Source organism: Lissotriton vulgaris, chromosome 2_1 (assembly GCF_964263255.1).
Source record: "Lissotriton vulgaris chromosome 2_1, aLisVul1.2, whole genome shotgun sequence".
Lineage (NCBI taxonomy): Eukaryota > Metazoa > Chordata > Amphibia > Caudata > Salamandridae > Lissotriton > Lissotriton vulgaris.
Genome location: NC_141687.1, coordinates 509,915,380 through 509,933,490, shown reverse-complemented (window position 1 = coordinate 509,933,490; position 18,111 = coordinate 509,915,380). Strand labels below are relative to the sequence as shown.

The 18,111-nt window shown below is 42.4% G+C and overlaps 1 protein-coding gene across 4 annotated transcripts in view; it reads left to right on the top strand.

Annotated features, from left to right (window-relative positions):
* ANKRD44 (ankyrin repeat domain 44) overlaps positions 1-18,111 on the top strand; it is a 712,165-nt gene that overhangs the window by 564,941 nt on the left and 129,113 nt on the right. For all 4 annotated transcript variants that reach the window (XM_086955419.1, XM_086955418.1, XM_086955417.1 and 1 more), the window contains exon 17: positions 6,477-6,548. In XM_086955419.1, coding sequence (XP_086811545.1) covers positions 6,477-6,548 — 72 coding nt within the window. The remainder of the gene's footprint in view (positions 1-6,476; positions 6,549-18,111) is intronic.

The window sequence follows — 18,111 nt, the reverse complement described above, 5'->3', positions numbered from 1 at the left end:
GCTCAGCTCGTCATCACCCACGGGTGTCGTGTGCTGATGACGAGCTGATCTCGTCATGGTGCCACTAAAATGGCATTTTCCAGCACAGGGGGGGAAAACGCCCAGCAGCCATGTGGTTAAAAAACTATCCTCTTTTCTGAAACCCAATGGTCTAAAAGGGGCCTTAAAACATCCCGAGCAGTTCTGAAGCGCTGCTGCAGGGTACATAGCTGCCAAGGTTTCATATTACTTATGTGGGACATTTTCATAAATTCACTGTACATATGAGTGACATATGAGTAAAATTCAATGACTGACAATTTCTCCTGAACAAAATCAAGCAATGAAGTCTAGGAAAACAGATAAATATCAGATATTACCTCCAGTTTGAGCAAGTAGAAACTCTATGAATATCTTAAAACTGCAGCAAAGAAATACACACCGGGGGCTTGCTGCTTTCCTCCTTGATGGCTTGCCTCTAGGTCCCAAATATCAAGGGCATGAGTGAGTGTCATGCACACAGAGGTCCGTGAAATAACAGAGGCTGACTCAGACACAAGCAGTGTTAAAAGCTGGTAGCTATAAGTACAAAAATCCTCTGACACAATGCTGCCTATAGGTGGCTGGATTGTTAGTTTTGTATGAGCATGTGTCACTTGAAGAAAGGTGGGTCTTGTGCACAGTTAATACCACGGGCAGTGTCTTTGGGTGGACGTTTTTAAAAGATTTGTTTTGCTAGTAAAATTATTTTAAACATTTAATATTCACATAACATTACGTCAGTTGATTGAATGACAATTTTATTAAATGGAACACGTTTTGTTACATATAAAAGCTACACTTATATGTCTAATAACTCTTCCTTCAAAAACGCATTTTGGTGACCTCCGAGCAGAAAGAGGTATGTAGCTGAAGTAACAGTGGTAAAAGGCCCTGCAAAAAAGTCCTCTATGGTTCTTAGACTTGCTGTCTCCTGTCTCCGTTTATTTTCCAAACTCATGCCTTTTGACCTGATATATCCATTTTTTTAATTACTGCTTGAAGAAACGATAAAGGGGGAACGAGGGGGATCCGAAGACCTAAGGTGTTTAGCATTTTGAAATGAGTCTTGTCTAAAACACTAACCATACTAATTTCTTTTAGGTTACGAAGTGCATCTTACATTGCAACATGCTTCCCCAACTTTCAGCTCCGACATATTTTTCCTGGCTCACTTTAAAATGCGTTACACTGTGACGGGATAATCAATGAAGAACTACGTGCACGGCACAGTCCTTTACCCACAAGAGGCGAGGGGGGAGTAGGGGGGTGGGGGCAAACACAACAAACGACGTCAAAATAGCCAATGTCGAATCCTACTCGGCTGCCACCACAACCGTTACGGCTGCAAGTCCGGCGCTCCAATGCTGACGGCGGCGGAAAGGATTACGAGCAAATTGCCTCTTCAATAAGATTTTACCAACAAAAGAAAATATGTTTACTTTGGCAACTTTGTTGGCGCTTCTGCGCTTTTGTTGTTCTTTGGCAGATGTAATGGCCGAATAACAGACAGATCTTGGACAGGAGGAAGCAGGTATTGGACGGCGGCACGTAGTGACGTGTGCGCGCACAGCCTATTATCGGCATTGTTTGTTTTGCAGTCACTTTGGCAAATATCGCGGCGAGAATTACAAATATCGCGGCCATCGCGCTATTCAACCGATTTCGCGATTTTTTAGTGAATCGCGAAATCGCGAAATGCTGGAGGGTCTGGATAGAGTATTCGAATCATGAAACAATTCCCCTTCTTCTGATACAAAGGAAAGATCTAAAATATGTAAGGAATCTTCTAAAAGATGCAAGACCAGACCTCGAAAAACATGAAGTAAGTTGAGGAGTGTTGCCAAGAAAAGAATAAGTTGTATGAGGCATTCACAAATAGACACAGTATAATAATGCAATCATTGGAATACATCACACATACATGCTCATAGGATGAGTGAACACTACACAGACCAACTTCCAGGTAAAAGCCAACATATTCATAGTCTCCTACAAATACACACCACCAATGATCCATGCACCTGTAACCACAGAAAGACACAGCAACTACAGCACGCAATCATGTGTCCACAGGTGCCCATGGTAACAAACCACCATACCTACATGCACAGATATACGCAGAAAAAAGACACACACCAACCACAGTACACAGACCAACAAATATACAGGTACCCAATACATTGTACTTCCAGCCAGACGAGACCGAGGTAATAGCACAGAGACAGGCAGGAGTTGGATGAACAACTAGACCGATGAATGGGCAGATAGACGAAGGGTGGATGCTTAATTGATCCTGAGGACATTTGAACTCTATGCTCATTTAATATTAAGCATTTCTGAGGAGGAAGTCCTATGTGAAATGAAGAAAATGATGGTTGGTTAACACCAATTCATTTCTTAACCTCCCCTTGGATAGTCAATTATAGGGGAGGGTGTCACGCAGGCCCCTTTTTTTAGCCATTCTGGCCCCAGGTCCCCATCCGCCGGAGCTGGCTCCATTGCGGTGTCCTGGAGAGCACCTCCCTGGGACGCTGTGGTTTGAGACTTTTCTGTGCTCCCACCCGACAGGAGCAGAAAGCTGCACAAAAGTTTCTCCCTACCCACAGTTTGGCAGCCCCCAGCATAAAATAAAGAGATGGGTGTACCGGGTGAGCCTCAGGACACTCAAAAAATGAATCAAAAACAAAAAAAAAGGAATAATAAATGAGCAGCAGGAGCCACTCATTCATAATGTACTACTCCTTGAACGAGCATCCCATAATTCCCTGCGAGGGATGGTTAAGCCTTATTTGTTTAGCTTGTGATGCCTTAAGAAGGGGCAACCAAGCATTTTCTTTTAATGTGGGAGCCTGCAGGGAGTATATTAGCCCCCCAGCAACATTAAAAAAAGTATGTGTCCTGAGTCATTAAATGCAAGACCCCATGAGAGCTTACCATATGTTTTTAATGCACTCATAGTTGGAGCTCTGTGCTCTTCAGCTAGACTGCAGAACCCCCTTGTAGGTTCAATGGCTGCGTTTTGCAGCTTGAAAAATATACAAAAAGACTCAATGATATGTTGGTGCTTTTAATTTGAATCTACTTTATTACATTTTTTTTATAACAGTTAATTTCTTAAACACTGCATTGTGTGAATTATTTAAATGTATATTTCATAGTAATTATTGGTAATTTTGTAACAATGCATGTGCTTTATACATGTTGGAATCCTGATCCCTTCATAAAGCCGATAGGGCCACTTTTTATATTTGGTGTTCCTATCCTCTCACAAAGTCAATAGGTCTGCCTTAACCTAAATTGACACCCAGACCTTGCGCTCCACACCCCGCTGCCCATAACTCTGGCGCAGAAAGGGTGTTGGGCATCAGCTCGTGTTGGGAGCAGAGCCTGACCTGTGGCCAATCCCACATCGCGCATGGCCAAAGGGCATGCTCAGCGTGGGGTTGGCTGTTCGCAAAGGGTTGGATGTATGGCCTGGCCACACGCTGTCGAGTTGGCTGGCTACGTGGGGTTGGATGCAGCTCCTCTGGCTAACCCCACAGTTGTACTTGGCATGGGGTTGGTGTTACATATGTTAATAAAATATTACTTTACATAAAAAAAATAGAAATTCACTGAAAAAAACAAAGGTGAAAGCTCTCTAAGCGTTATGTAGGCTAATATCTTATTTTGCACTAAAAAAGCCTTGGAAATCAATTGAGGTTAAAGGGACATGTAGTTGGGTGGAAATTTCAGTTCAAACATACCATTTTAAATGAACAAAACAACTCAAATTCACAGTTATAGTTTCTCATCTCAAGTAACTGTAACAAGCCTTCAAGTAACTATAAATTGTGCCCTCTGCATGCACTGCTAATTACCTTCCATATTACATCACTCAAGACATCATTGATAACATGACTGTAACATCTGAAATGACATTGTTGATGACAAGACTGTACATGGCAGGGGCACAAGAGGTTCACATTCACTGTTGCCAGCTCCCACTTGCGCCCAGGATGGGTGCTGGTTGTGAAGTAGGTGACGCTGCGGGAGCCTTGGGCCATGCCCGAGGCCACCCAAAGTGATGTAAACTTGTGTGTGCCTTGGGTGGAACCAGGGCACCCACCAACCCAAGAAAATAATTGCACAGTAGCACTAGCGTGGGCTCCTCGCCCTGCCATTAAAAAAAATGAAAAAATAGGCATGCTGTGGGTCCCTTGTGTGAGACCATGGCAATATGTATACAAAAATAGTTGCTGCCTCACTGCTTCTGAATTAAAGCAGCAAGGGTTCCCATTAAATATTCACTGCTCTCTCCCGGGAGGACCCCATAATGCCCTGTGTGGGTTTTGTTTTTAAATATTGTATTGGTGCCCCAAGGTCAGGCAGAGGCACCATGAAGAATTTATAAAAGTGTTGTGGGGGCTGCCAGGAGCACAGCAGTCCCCAGAAAATTAAAACAAAAAAAACCTCTGGGACCCTAATTATGAGTTTGGCAGACGGGATACTCCATCACAAACATGGCGGATATCACATCTGTCATATACGGATATCACATCCGTCATATTACAAGTTCCATAGAATATGATAGATTTGAAATATGGCAGGCTGGATTTCCATCATGTTTGTGACGGAGTAACCCTGTCGCCCAAACTCGTCATCCGGCCCTAAGTGTACTCAGTCATGGAATGCATGACCCCAGGAGAGTTTACCATTGTTTCTAAAGCACTCCGAGCAGGAGCTGGATGCGTTTCAGATGGAGTGTAAGAAGCCCTTGTGGTTGGTTCTGTGGTTGCATTTTGCTGCTAAAGAGTGGTAAAGAAAGACTCAAACATAAATTTATGGTTGTTTGGAATAAAAAATTTTTTTAAACGTTTTGTGACAATTACTAGGCAGTGCCATGTGTATTTATAAGGATTGCTTTAGTATATGCTTATTGATTTGTAGTGACTTTTTGACAAAGCCAATTGGACTGCTTTATATAGGCTGATGTGCTGATACCTGCTAAAGCCAGTAGCCATCCTTTTATATTTTGGTAATCTGATGCTTAGACAAAGCCAGTATTTCTGCCTTACTTAAAGTAACACCACTTTATATTGGTACTTTTTGTGAAAAAACTTTAAAAAACACTGAAAAAAACAAAGGTTAAAGTGATGATATAGATAAGGCTGGTAATAATATCTTACTGTACATTTTTAAACAAACTTAGAATTTCACTGGAAAAAGCAAAGGCAAAAGTGAAATTAAAGATATGTAAAATTGGCATTTTTTAACTAAAAATAAAGCCCACTAAAATGTACCTGTTGTAGTTAACTGTACTAATTATAAATTGTGCGCTCACCATGCACTGTTTATGACCTCACATATTAGATCACTCATGATATGTTTTATTATATATTTGATAATATCTATGATGTCACCTGAAATGACATAACTAATGACATTACTCTTCATGACGAATGCACAAATTATTGATTAGCTAGTTAACTATTACTGGTAAATTTCAGTGTTTTTATGTGTTTGCTCCCACCCTGCCCAGTGTTGTTATCAGTGATGTAATTCGATATGTTATGAGTGATGTCATCAATGTTGTCATTGAATATGTGAATCTATGAGGTCATAAGCAGAGCATAGTTGGTTACACAAGTTCTAGCTAGCTCAGTACATTAAAACATGGTGGACTTTAGAGTTTTTTTGAGTTTGAAATGAAACATTTTACCTGACATTTGCACGTAACAACCACTTTAACCTTTTTTATTTCTAGTGAGAAATATATATGTGTGTGTGTGTGCTAGGTCTGTATTATTTCTTCTCTTACCCCCTGTGCCCAGTCCTGATTCCACCCATATTCCCAACTGTACTTGCATCTCCTGCCCACGCCTCTTATTTGAAGAATTCTTGAGAGAGAACTGCACACAAAATATTTTCTTTACGTGGTTTGTGCATTCAGTGATAAAAAAAGTCTAACTATAATTTGAGTTTGGCCCATTTTTGTTTCCATGTTCAGCACACTGGCAAAGGAGCGAAAGTCAGTGGTGTGGATGATCACCACAATATGGACTTCTCAAAATGGCGGCCCACGTCAACCTATTTTCCCCTAAATTGACTCCTTCACATAACTCTGCTAGATCGTATTGTTCAGCTAGTTCTTTACTTGTTTTACAAACCGTGCTCCCACCCCTTGGCTGCTCAGGTCGTGATTGGTTGTGCTGAATAGGGGCGTATCTGCCTCGTTCCCAGTTGCCTGATGGCTGGAAATTCTAGATTTTTTCATACCGTTGCAAAGAGTCACAGTAGCAATGAAGCCGTAGCTAACGGATGCCTCGCTTCTGGCCACTTGGATGGTCAGAACTGTGAGGATGACTACTACTGTGTCCCTGAGCAAAGTTCTACGTTCTGAAATTGGTGCAGTGTTACCATGTAAACTTGTGCATGTGTCATATGACCCTTATTGTATTTTTGTCTCTTCATAGCTGCTTGAAAGGACCAACAACAGCGCCGATGAGTCAGATCCAGCTGCCACCAAAAGCCCTCTGCATCTAGCAGTAAGTGCATGGCATGTCTATTGTTGTCTGAAGTAAACAACTTCGTTTTTAATCTGTGTTTCTAAAATTAACCTTCAATTAAACTGCAAGCCTCTCTTTGAGTGCCAGCAAAGGGGCGTGATGCTATGGTTGCTGCAGATATTGCCTGCACAGTTGACAGAGGTGAGTCATAGTTATAACTTCTAGGAGTTTTTCACTTTACTTTTAACCAAAAAACCCTCTCTGGGTTTGGATTTGAATTTTGTTTGCTGTACGGGCCTGCTAGTATTCCAGCCAAAGATCCCATGTTCTGTTTGTGGAATGCAGCCTGTGAATCAGTGCTCTGTGGTGAATGCATCACACTAGTTTGTCCATTTTAAAATGTGTTACAAAAGCCCACTGGAAGAGAAGCACTTTGCTTTCGGTTCCACATGATGATGCCCACAACTAAACAGGAGCAGAAGAGAGCTGAGAGTGTTTTAACTAAAACACCAAGGCCCTTATTCTGGCTTGGGGCAAATTCCACATTGGGCACCAGTGCTTAATTTGAGCCGGTGGTTTCCAGTGCTCACACCGGCAATTAATTGTCATCACCACACTTATGACTCTCTGCCACATGGTGGCGCTGGTCATCTAATTTAGAGATGAGCAGAACAATGTTTGTTTATGGATACAATATACATAAAAAAATACTAATACTGACTTCCCCGGCCATTCCTTTAGCTTTGGGGACCTGGAAAGATCTGAACTGTTGCACTTGCAGGCAAGTGAGATGGTTAGTAGATGTTTTGGTGGCGTCATTGGCAGCGATGACGGGGCAAGATGTGGTGCAAGCTGCAGTGGACTCCTGGTCAGGGCCCTGGCACTTATTATTTTACAAATTAAGCACTGCTGGACGCAAACTCCCTATTGCACTGAATTGGGATTTTAACTGTTGTGCATAAGGCCCACCCCAGAGGTTATTACCCACACAATTTATGCTGGGTAATACATGGCACAAATCGTGCGCCCAAACAAATATATTGAGTTGCCCACCTCGGACACACGATTGCTGGACAATTAGCACATGAACCACTATCAAAATGTACGAAACTGAGAATGATGCACAATATACCCATCCAATAAACTGCATACCCCTTGTTGTTGGTATATATTGTGCGTACAATTTGCACCCTGGTTTGCACAGTAGTTTTAACGAGGGACTGAATTGGTACATGTAAAAGAAAGGAGCTTGCCACAAACTTTAATCGTATGATAAAAAACTTTGATTCGTCATATGGACTAGAATAAATGCAGGCCATCAGTTCCACCATCTTTTGTTCTCTAGGAACAAGATGTGCTGGACCTGACCCATAAGTTGGTGAAAGAGGACACGAGACAATACTTACAGATTGACAATTGCCGAGGCTGAAGACAAAGGAAAGCTAGATATATGTGCATGCAATCTAGGAATAAGTAAGGAATAAAGATACAACAAGCTTTTCTAACAGCAAGACAAAGAGCAGATGCAGTTCCCTGTGTTTTTTCTACAAATTATTTACAAAAGAACTAATAGGGCCTTTTCTTAAGCTAGTTAAGTCTTATTTAGAAACCAGGGGTAACCACGTTAGTGATGGCGACTGACGTTACATAAATTGGAAAACATATGTGACATTTACAAACTGCTAACATTTTAAGTATGGAAGCAATAAATGGAGCTAAGTCAGCAGTCGCTAATGTAAATGAAGAGGCCGGTTAGGGTGTCTCTGTCTGGCCTTCAGTGTTTGGTCAATTGGTTTAATGTGGTGGCAATGTAGGAATTCCTAAGCCTGACCATTCTCCTATATTTGCCATAAAATATCCACAAATTATGAATTTGTTGTTATCTATCATGTGGAATGTCAACTACATGCCACCACTCAATCCATTTTTTCAGTCAGACTATAAATTACTTTAATGGGGTGGGGGGAGAAACATTAGCGGTGATCAAAACTTCCTCTTGGCAGGTTTTTACTCATACCATCTGGGTGGTTTGGAACTAGTGTTCACATATTTCAAAAGTGAGCATCTGTCAAGGACTACACACTGAGAAGGTCCCTTTAGTCGCCTTTTTCATTGCCAGAGAAAGGCCGACACCTCCCAGAAGCCACGGTGTCACCCTGCATAAGGATAGTATACAGGAAATGCTTCATGTGTCTCCTTAAGACAGTCCTAGTTAGGTGGACATAGGATTTCAAGAAATGAACAAGGCAACAAACTCCTTCCTGACATCACGAATGAGAAAAGAGCCAATCAGAATCGAAGCATAGAAATCCAGAAGCCTAAAACATCTAGAACACCAGGAACATAGAAAGAAGGATGGGGTGAAGAACATAACCACAAATAAGGGAGCAAATATGTTGTGATACATTCTGCACTTGGAATCGCCTCCTTATACATGGTCTTGACATTCCAAAGAAAAGAACTCTGTCTCATCTTGGACTGGGAACGTCTGTTAACATTCTACAGACAGTAGGGCACAAGTCCTAAAAAAAGAAGTGGAACTGGAAGTGACGTCACAACAGGAAGTGAAGTCACGAAAGGTGCCGAGCTCCTCGTCCCAGCGAGGCCAAACAGTGAAGTCCAGCTCTTTGGCAGGGGGCACGGCGTCTCCCCGGTAAAATAGGGGGGGGGGACGCCGTCCCCCCGCGTGGTACCGCGACTCGAGCCCTGAGAAGACAGCCCATCATCTTGGAGAGAGCTGGTTGCATGGCTTGACCACGCCCTCATGCTGGAAAAATTGTCAGTCAGTTTCCATCCCTTGTCACACTACTAATTGTTCTTAACTTCTACTCATTTGCAACACAACAGGCTTGCCTGATGGTGTGTAGAATGTGGTTGAGGATGTGGAAGGGTGCCCGGGATAACAGAACACGAGTGAGGGAATACAGAAGTGATGTGGTGCAGCACGCAAGCAGCCTGACGTGCAGTGCATTTCAAGATTCTGCTGCCACCATCCATCCACCCTTATGTTCTAAAAAGTTTGCAGAATACACTTCTGGGTGGCTCAGGTGGCACAGCAGCTAAGAAACCCGCACAGTGCATCATCTCAGAAAACTTCACCTGTCAATGTGGACCGGGCAGGGTTTCTGGTAAGCTATACACTCCACTCTTGGCATAGTTCATCCAGTAAGTGCCAGCGCATTGGCATTCCAAATATGCTCTCCATGTCCCACCTTTGCGGTATCATGCTCCTATCTCCATTAGAACCTTTATTGGTATTTTTGGGACCGCTGGAAATTGTGAAATGTTCATTAGCTCTAGGGTCTGCATGGGTTTTGGAGGCTTTGCAAGACCATGCCTCCTCTGTGGTTTCCCTAGAATCGCCATCTTATCGGAAACCTCATTTTTACCCACTTCCCCTTCCTCACCAAAGCAACCAGAGCCACCTCACCATTCTTTACTCCAACACCATTACTCCTTTCACTGCTCCATACCTTACTTGTAAATCGCAACATCTGTGCCATGGGGCTGAAGCACAAACTGCTGAATAAAAATCTGGTCAAACTTGATGCACTCAGCTCATAGACTCAGTGAGAGAAATGATCATAGTCCACTGTGCCTGTACCCCACATTCTTCTCTTTTTCAGCCTACCGCTTTACCTGAACCACCTACCTACTTTGTCTCTTGAACCAACTTGCATCATTTTAACATAAGTCCTTACTAGGCGTTGCTCAGACGGTTTCAGTGTTAATCTCTGTGAAGGTACCACTTCCATAGGCCATAACTACCCTTAACAAATCGAGCTGCTTTCATTTTTCTCCGAAGTTTCTCCTTCCTTTACATCTTCGGATCTGTAAAATTGCCTGGCCAAGCTGAGGTAATGTAATTGCAGCTCTTTCTTAACAAAGCTCTGTGAATGTCCCCCAGGCTCCTTTCTTCTGCAGCTTGAGCTCGAGTTATTCTTAGCTATATCAGCAGGTGCGCGGTCTTTGTTTTCGTCCAGCCTTCCGCCCGCAGGCATACCACCATCTTGTGGTTAATCTGAGCACCCATACAGCCGTCTATGGAAAAAAAAGCTCAGCTTTTAGCAATTGCGTCACATCCTCCCTGTTCTATATTTAAAAGAGAAAATAGAATTGTATTTTTTGCCCAGCCAATTGTAGGACTGTGTGCCAGACGTTTCATCATCTCAAAGTCTCCTTGTATTGGAGCTAACCCAACTACGTAAACTTCTTCAGATCTACATCCATGGCATATAGCACCACATCAGAACCATCACATAGGAAAACCACCATATTAACCTCCATTTCATTATCAAACTACCACATTGACACACATTCACATCACCATGGCATACACAGGATCAGTAAACCTGGATTTTCAGGAGCTCACACAAAGATCAGAAATGGCAGCACCAACTAATGGTGAACACTAAACTACTTTTGAGTTACTGAAATTATTAGGAACTGCATTTAGGAGAAATCAATGGGGGGCTTCTGCTCGGATGCATTGTGCCCCCTCCCCTGCCGCCTTGCGGGATCAGTAAACCTACTATGGCAATTTACCAAATCTGAATCTGAACTCTTAAAGTGTCTTCCCATTGTCTCAAAAATGTAGCATTTTTTAGGAATATACCTCCACACACATGCATAGAAGACTTGGTGTCACCAAGCCTTACCTGCTTAGTCTTTTTCCAGAACTATGAACCTCCCTTACCAGCAAACCACCCTTCTGTTAAGCTTTTAATTATTCCCTAGACAGGCGTTTCTACCAGCCACTTTCTTCAAGAAGCCTACTGGCTCAAAAAGTAATAATTAAATCTTCTCAAATTACTCTTCTTTCTTAGTCCATAAACGTCTTTCTTTTCCCAGTAAGAGGTGTAATAATTCAGTGATCCTTTTTATGCTTTCCTATTAGTAGGCCAGGACCAGATAGTCTGGAGCAAACATAGGCAGTAACAGAAGTAGTTCTGCCAGTAAGAGAGAGAGAGAAACTTGTTTATTTAGACCATAGTCTTTTAAACAATACAAACAAAATGCAAACAGAATCGGACAAAGTACGAGCAGACAAAATATTCCTACGTCATAAATAGTTAAAATTCATATTTGTTAAAAAGAAAAAAAGAGAAGGTTAAAAGAGGGTAACACCTCCTGATACACAATTCATTAAACCCAAATTTTACCAAAGTTTTCACATATCTGGAAGAATAAAAAGACAGATTTAAACTTTATAAAAGGCTTAAAAGAACTTAAAATCAGTGCCCATCCTTCGATATCTCCCTACCAAAATCTTTTACGGCCTTCAGGAATTTGCCCAATGCGATTGCAATTTCTAGCGAATGCATCTCTGTTAGTAAGCCTATCGCATGGGCACGTGTAAATGTCTTATGTGATAGGAATATAGGACGTAAAAACAATTTCCTTAAATCCTGTACAAATGTGCAATCAAGCAAAATGTGCAACATATCGTTTCTTATACCACGCCCACACTTACAATTACCTTCTGGAGCAATCAGTACAGATTTTAATTTCCCGTCTATCTTCCAGGGGTTGATCCCAACCCGGGTCCTTAATATTTCATGTCGTAACCCTTGGTTAGGCAATATTTCCAGATAAGGGAACCAGCCTTCATTTACCCATGAGATCTTTAACCACTGTACTGACTTTTTCTCCTGCATGTATTTTAGGTCCTGTGACCTTGAGAGCGACTGGCCTTGTTCCCTAAGTGTTTTCTTTGTAAAGTGGCCTATCAGGGTGTTATGGGCAGGACTCAATTTAAGACGCCCTGATACTTTCTGGAGAGTCTTTCTCACCTCCTTTGCCCAGCCAAGATTGCTTGTCAGGATTTCCTCTCCACACCATTGTGAGACCTTAGGTGTCACTCCTGGGTCTTGGCGCTTCCAGAATCTTGCTAGGGCCATTTGAGATTGTACACTCCAGGAAATCAGCCCTAGTTCCATTCTGATTGCTTGAACCATTGTACAATTTGGTAAAGACAATAACATTTTTAAAATTTTTCCCTCTTGCTGTTCCCACGTATGTTTACCGCTCAAGTATAACACTTCTGCCCCATACAATACTTGGTGGGGGGGATCATTGCTTCAAATGCCTTTATCATTGGTTTGTGTGTCATGTCTCCATATTCTTTATTAAACTTTTTTAGCCCACAAGTGGATGAGAATGCTTTTGCCTTTTGAGCCTCCAAATGGGTGCGCCATTTTAGTGCACTGTCAAACCAGAGGCCTAAATATCTATATTCATTAACTGTCTCTAGTTTGTCATCACCCAAAAACCAATTGCATCACCCAAAAACCAATTGTCATCACCCAAAAACCAATTGTCATCACCCAAAAACCTTTTATGCTTTCCTATTAGTAGGCCAGGACCAGATAGTCTGGAGCAAACATAGGCAGTAACATAAGTAGTTCTGCCAGTAGGTAAAGCTATTGACATTTGTTTCCATTCAAAAAATCACTGCATCAGTGACTGTGGACATCTGAGGCTGCATAAAAAGCTTTTAGTCAAATTTAAAGACAAGGGTGTTTTCATAGTCTGAATGAGAATCTGAGCATTTCCCCAGGGTTTCTTTCAGAAAGAATGGGTCCACAGGTTCGCACTGCCTCCAGCGATCATAACGAAGGCTTGTGGGAGTTACGCTTGAGCCAGTCGCTCTTCATCCAGTCTCTACCATGCTTGCCTCAAACTCAAACTAGAAACTTTTGTCGGAAGGGGGTCCTTACGCCTAAAAAGGTTTTACAAGGGGGTCTCAGCATCAAAAAGTTTGAAGACCTCTGCTCTAAGTGTAACATGTCTTCTGCATCTTGTTTCTCTATCGACACCATGAACCATACTTACAGGTTAAGCCACCATGAGTGACAGGAAGTACCTTAATAATTTACCTAATGTTGCTGGGGGGTGAAAACAGGAGTTGGGATCTTACTCTGTTACCTCAGCCTCCCAAACCCTTTGAAACCATGTGCTACGCTATATAAGTAAACTGTAATGGCCATACTTTACTAGAGATTATCTCTTCTCATACACACAAGAAGCGATTATGTCACTACCCTATATAGTGGCTAGAAGACTATAAAATACGTTTTTTTAAACTAAATTTGCAATGTCATTCTTGGAAGTGAATAAAACTGTCTAGTTCTGCAATGGATTTAAAGTGTTCTACAATTTGTTAACTTTTAAAACTATGCAAAACTGTAACACATAGGTCAAAGACCAGGCTTGTCCTGCTCCTTTTTGCATTCTTACGTGGGATATCACAACCCCAAACCAGAGGTTCTTAACCTTTTGACTTCTGTGGACCCCCACTGAAGCAATACTGGAATCCGGGCCCTCCACTGAGTAAGTTCTGGAAGCCAGAGAACCCTGGCCTAAGCAATTTCCATGATTTGTACCTCAAAACAGAACACAAAAAAAATTCAAAAACAAGCATGCACCAAACAAATGCTCAAATGTTGAACTATGTTAATTTACAATTAAATACTGAAAACGTTTGCAAATGTTCAGTTTTGCTTCTTTATTAGCATATACTTTATTTATTTTAATATTATTTAAATTTGTAAAATAGTTGCGGAAGCCTAGGGGTCCTCAGACCACAGGTTGAGAACCACTACCCTAAACCATTTACAGACTTGTAACTCATTTGCATAAACTGTGTCAAAACAATATGAACTGAGCTGGTGCTAATACAATTCCTTGAAATTGAACATATTTCTAATGTACAGCACCCTGCTGCCTCACTAGAGGCGGGGCTGGAGCACCAAAAGCATCCCAGTTCAAAAATGTTCAAACTATCCCGCTACCTTAGTCTCCTCTCCTCTCCTCTCTTCTCCCACTTGGATCGCTTTTTCTCTACCTCTTCCCCTCCCCCCCCCCCCCCCCCCCCCCACTCGTTTTCTCTTTTGTTGAAGCTTCCCAAGTTAGTTTGTAGCTTTATTGTTCTGCTCGTGTTGTTGCCTGGAGTTCTAGTATTTGCATCTTTTGAGGTGGATGCTAGAATGCGAGGCACTTGCAGGGTGGAGGGGAATAGTTGCACCACCTTTCTGTTTGTTCTGGTGTTTCAGTCTGTAATAAAGCTACTGGGGGAAATTGGATTACTGGTTGAGGGGGGTGAAACCCTACTGAAGCAGCAATCACAATCCTTGTCAGAGTGAAGCACAAGCAAACCCCAAATTAACCTGTGCCCAACCTTCTATTAGCTTGGCACAGAGCAGTCAGGCTTAACTTAGAGTCAATGTGTAAATTATTTATACAGCACTTTAAACAGAAATAAAGTGCAAACACAACACTAGAAAAATCCCACACCAATTTGGAATTTTTGTAATTAATAACCAAATATCTAATCAGTAAAACTGGCGATATGCAAATAATTTAAAGATTAAAGTGAAAATAGTGCCAAAAAGCCAAAAGCGCCACTCACAGCTATTTGGTTGTGTGAGACCTTAGAAAGTCAGGCCAACCATGACGGAATGCCGGTCGGATATAGGGAACAGGTTAGTCTAGCTGAAAAGTTACCTTCTCAGTCCAGCACAAAGAGAACCGCTCGCGGTGGAGGGGGCTGCGAAGAGCAGGGAAGAGTCAGACAGTCGTCAACGTAGCACGAAGAGCAGACCGACATCGCGGACGGGTGGCACTGTAGTGCCACGGTCCTGCTGTCATTGTGAACAGCTGGTCTGGAGCAGCGCCGGGGTAATCTCGGTGAGCTGTTGCAGCATGAATAGTTGCGTTGACAGAACTTTGGGTTGGCGGGCAGTGCGAGCAACAAGGTTCTGGCACCAACAGGCCCATTCTAAGTTGCAAAGAGCCCAACAACCTCAACTTCCACTAAGGCCACATCAAAGGTCCAGGATTGTAGGGGCACTGCTTGGGGGTCAGGTTCCATCTGGGTGCTGGTTTAGGTGGTTGGGAGCCTGTTATGTTCCTTTGGCTCTAAACAGGAGTCCAGCAGACTTGTGGTCACTATGGGAGTCCTGAGTTCAACTGGAGGTACAATCCCTCTGTTTCAGGCAGGTGGGCGGCAGTCTAGCAAGATAGTAGTCTTGCAGGGCAGCAGCTCACCATAGTGGCAGTCCTTTCGGCAGCACAGCAGTCCTTCTTCTTGGCAGAGTCTCCACAGGCCCCAAAGTGTACTGAAGAGTTGGTGTATGAGGTCTAATATTTATGCCAGCTGCCCATTTGAAGTTGGAGAAGCTTCTAGAGGTTTCCCTTTGAAGTGCAAAGGTTTCCTGCCTCCCCCTGCTTTGGCTTCAGACTACTTACTAGGGGTATTCCCCCCTTTGTGTGGAGGCAGGATACAGCCTATTCAAGTGTAAGTAGGGCCGTCCCCAGCTCTGCCCTTCTATCTGACCAGTGATGACCCATCCAAGCACACCTAAGCTCTGTATTGTGTGTGGTTATCTATGAGGGATACCCAACTGTCAGCTACACTCAGTCATGTGACCCAGAGACAGGCTGTAGACGCTAAATTGCCAAGGCTTGAAAATGTCAACTTCCTAAAAGTGGCAATTTCAAAATTGTAATTGAAAATAGGACTTTACCATAAGAGAGGATTTTTCATTACAATTGCAAATACATCAAACATGAACTACTTTCCTGTTCCCATGTGGAAGTTCCAGCTTATTAAATGTAATAAGGTAACTCCAGTGTTATGCTATTGGAGAGACAGGCCTTGCAGTAGTGAAAAACAAATTGGAGTTTTCCACTAACAGGACATATAAAACTGAAAAGTACATGTTCAACTTTTTGAATACTCTACACCTAGAGGTGACATATATGTATTAAAAAGGAAGAGTTGAGCCTGGCAAAAGGGTTATTTTGGCAGGTTGAGATGGCAGATTTAAACTGCAAACACAGGCTGCAATAGCTACATAAGTGGGTGGCACAAGCAGTGCTATAGCATTTAGTTTACAGGCCCTGGGTACACAAAGTACAACTTTACAAGTGACGTACAAGTAAATAAAAAATGCCAATTGGGCATAAGCCAATAAGACTATGTTTAGAGAAGAGAGCAAAAGCATTTTAGCACTTGTTAGTAGTGAAAAAGTGTGCAGAGTCCTAAAGACAGCAAAAACTATGTCAGCAAAACAGGAGTGTTGAGGTTAAAAAGGTAGGGGGAATATCAAGCCAAGGATGCCAGGTCTAAGAGCTACTATTTAAGAAGAACGTTTCATCACTCATTCCACCAGTGCCTGCTGCAATTAACCCCAGGGAGCTTGGGAAAGTGACAAAGGCTACAGCAGTGGCCCTGGGCGTTCAGACCCATCCTCCAATGGCTCCTGGCCCTCTGGGAAATGCCTAATAGAAAAATGCTTGGCTGGCCGTGGATACTCAGCAATTTTAGTGTCCTGGTGATATTCCCTCACAACATCTTCTTAATATACAGGCAATACATAAGTGGAGGGTTCTACAGCTTCATGTGAATACTCAGTACCTTTCCTGTCCTCGCTCTACAATGGTCTAGTCATTGATTATAGCTCCCTTCAATCACTTCCCAGCACAGTTCAGTCCATTTCCACTTTCTCTCAGTCCTACTTGAGAGTTGTCTGTCGTCAAATTAGGGGTAAGCGGAACTCTGAGTTTTACTTTGCAGAATTCCGTGGAGTTACATTAAAACTTTGTGAGTTTCAGCGGAGGTCCGCTCACCCCTATGACTGCGTACTGTCACGCGTGTAACCAAATATGTATGTAATTCTGTGTGTGTGTTGATATGCACAAAACTGTGGGATTCAAAATTCCAAGTCTCCTAGGATGGGGGCTGCAGAGAAAATGAGAACCATCTGCGAAAGGCATACATCGCATATAAAATGTAAAGTTACCAACATATGTACCAAAAAACATCCGCCCGCCCACTCTTCCTGATCCCCTGCACCTCTTGTCACATTGCCACAGCACACTGCTGCATTCCGCCGCCTCACCCTACCCCTAGTAACACATTCAAAAACATGTCACAAGTAAGCCATTTCCTCCATACAACCAAATGATATAGATTGCAATGGGCTTACACTAATAAACGGATATTTCAATATGTGTATAACAGCCTAATAGAGTTACATTTGAAATTGCAGCTTCCCCACTACCCAACACATCCTATTCCACAACAGAACATGAATATGAATAATCTTATCGGACACTCTATTTTAAGCAGGATTTCACCATCTGCGACAGATAATCTGCTCTACAATTCTGAGTCAGGTGTCCTCATCCACAACGGCACTCAAAAAGCTAGCAGCATCCGAAAAGGATTTCATGTACACCGTTACATATACAGCTGAATTATCACATGAGTGTCTATTTTTTGATGTACATTACATTTGCTGCAATGTGACCACCAAAAGGTACATCAAACACTGAAAAACAACCGTGAATAGGGACGTGCATTGTAAACCAAAGTACAAAACATGCGAAGTCATAAAAAATTCATGGAAACAGAGAAACTAGCAGTAACGAGGAGCAAACTACCAAATAAGGCTAATTTTCAACCAAAGTTGTTAAGTAGGATAGTGCCCAAAACAATTCACTGTAATACAGAAATACATTCTGAAGTGTCACAAGGGTGCTTCTTAATAACATGCCGAGGACAGGACAAGTAGTATAAATCAGCGATAGAATGAAG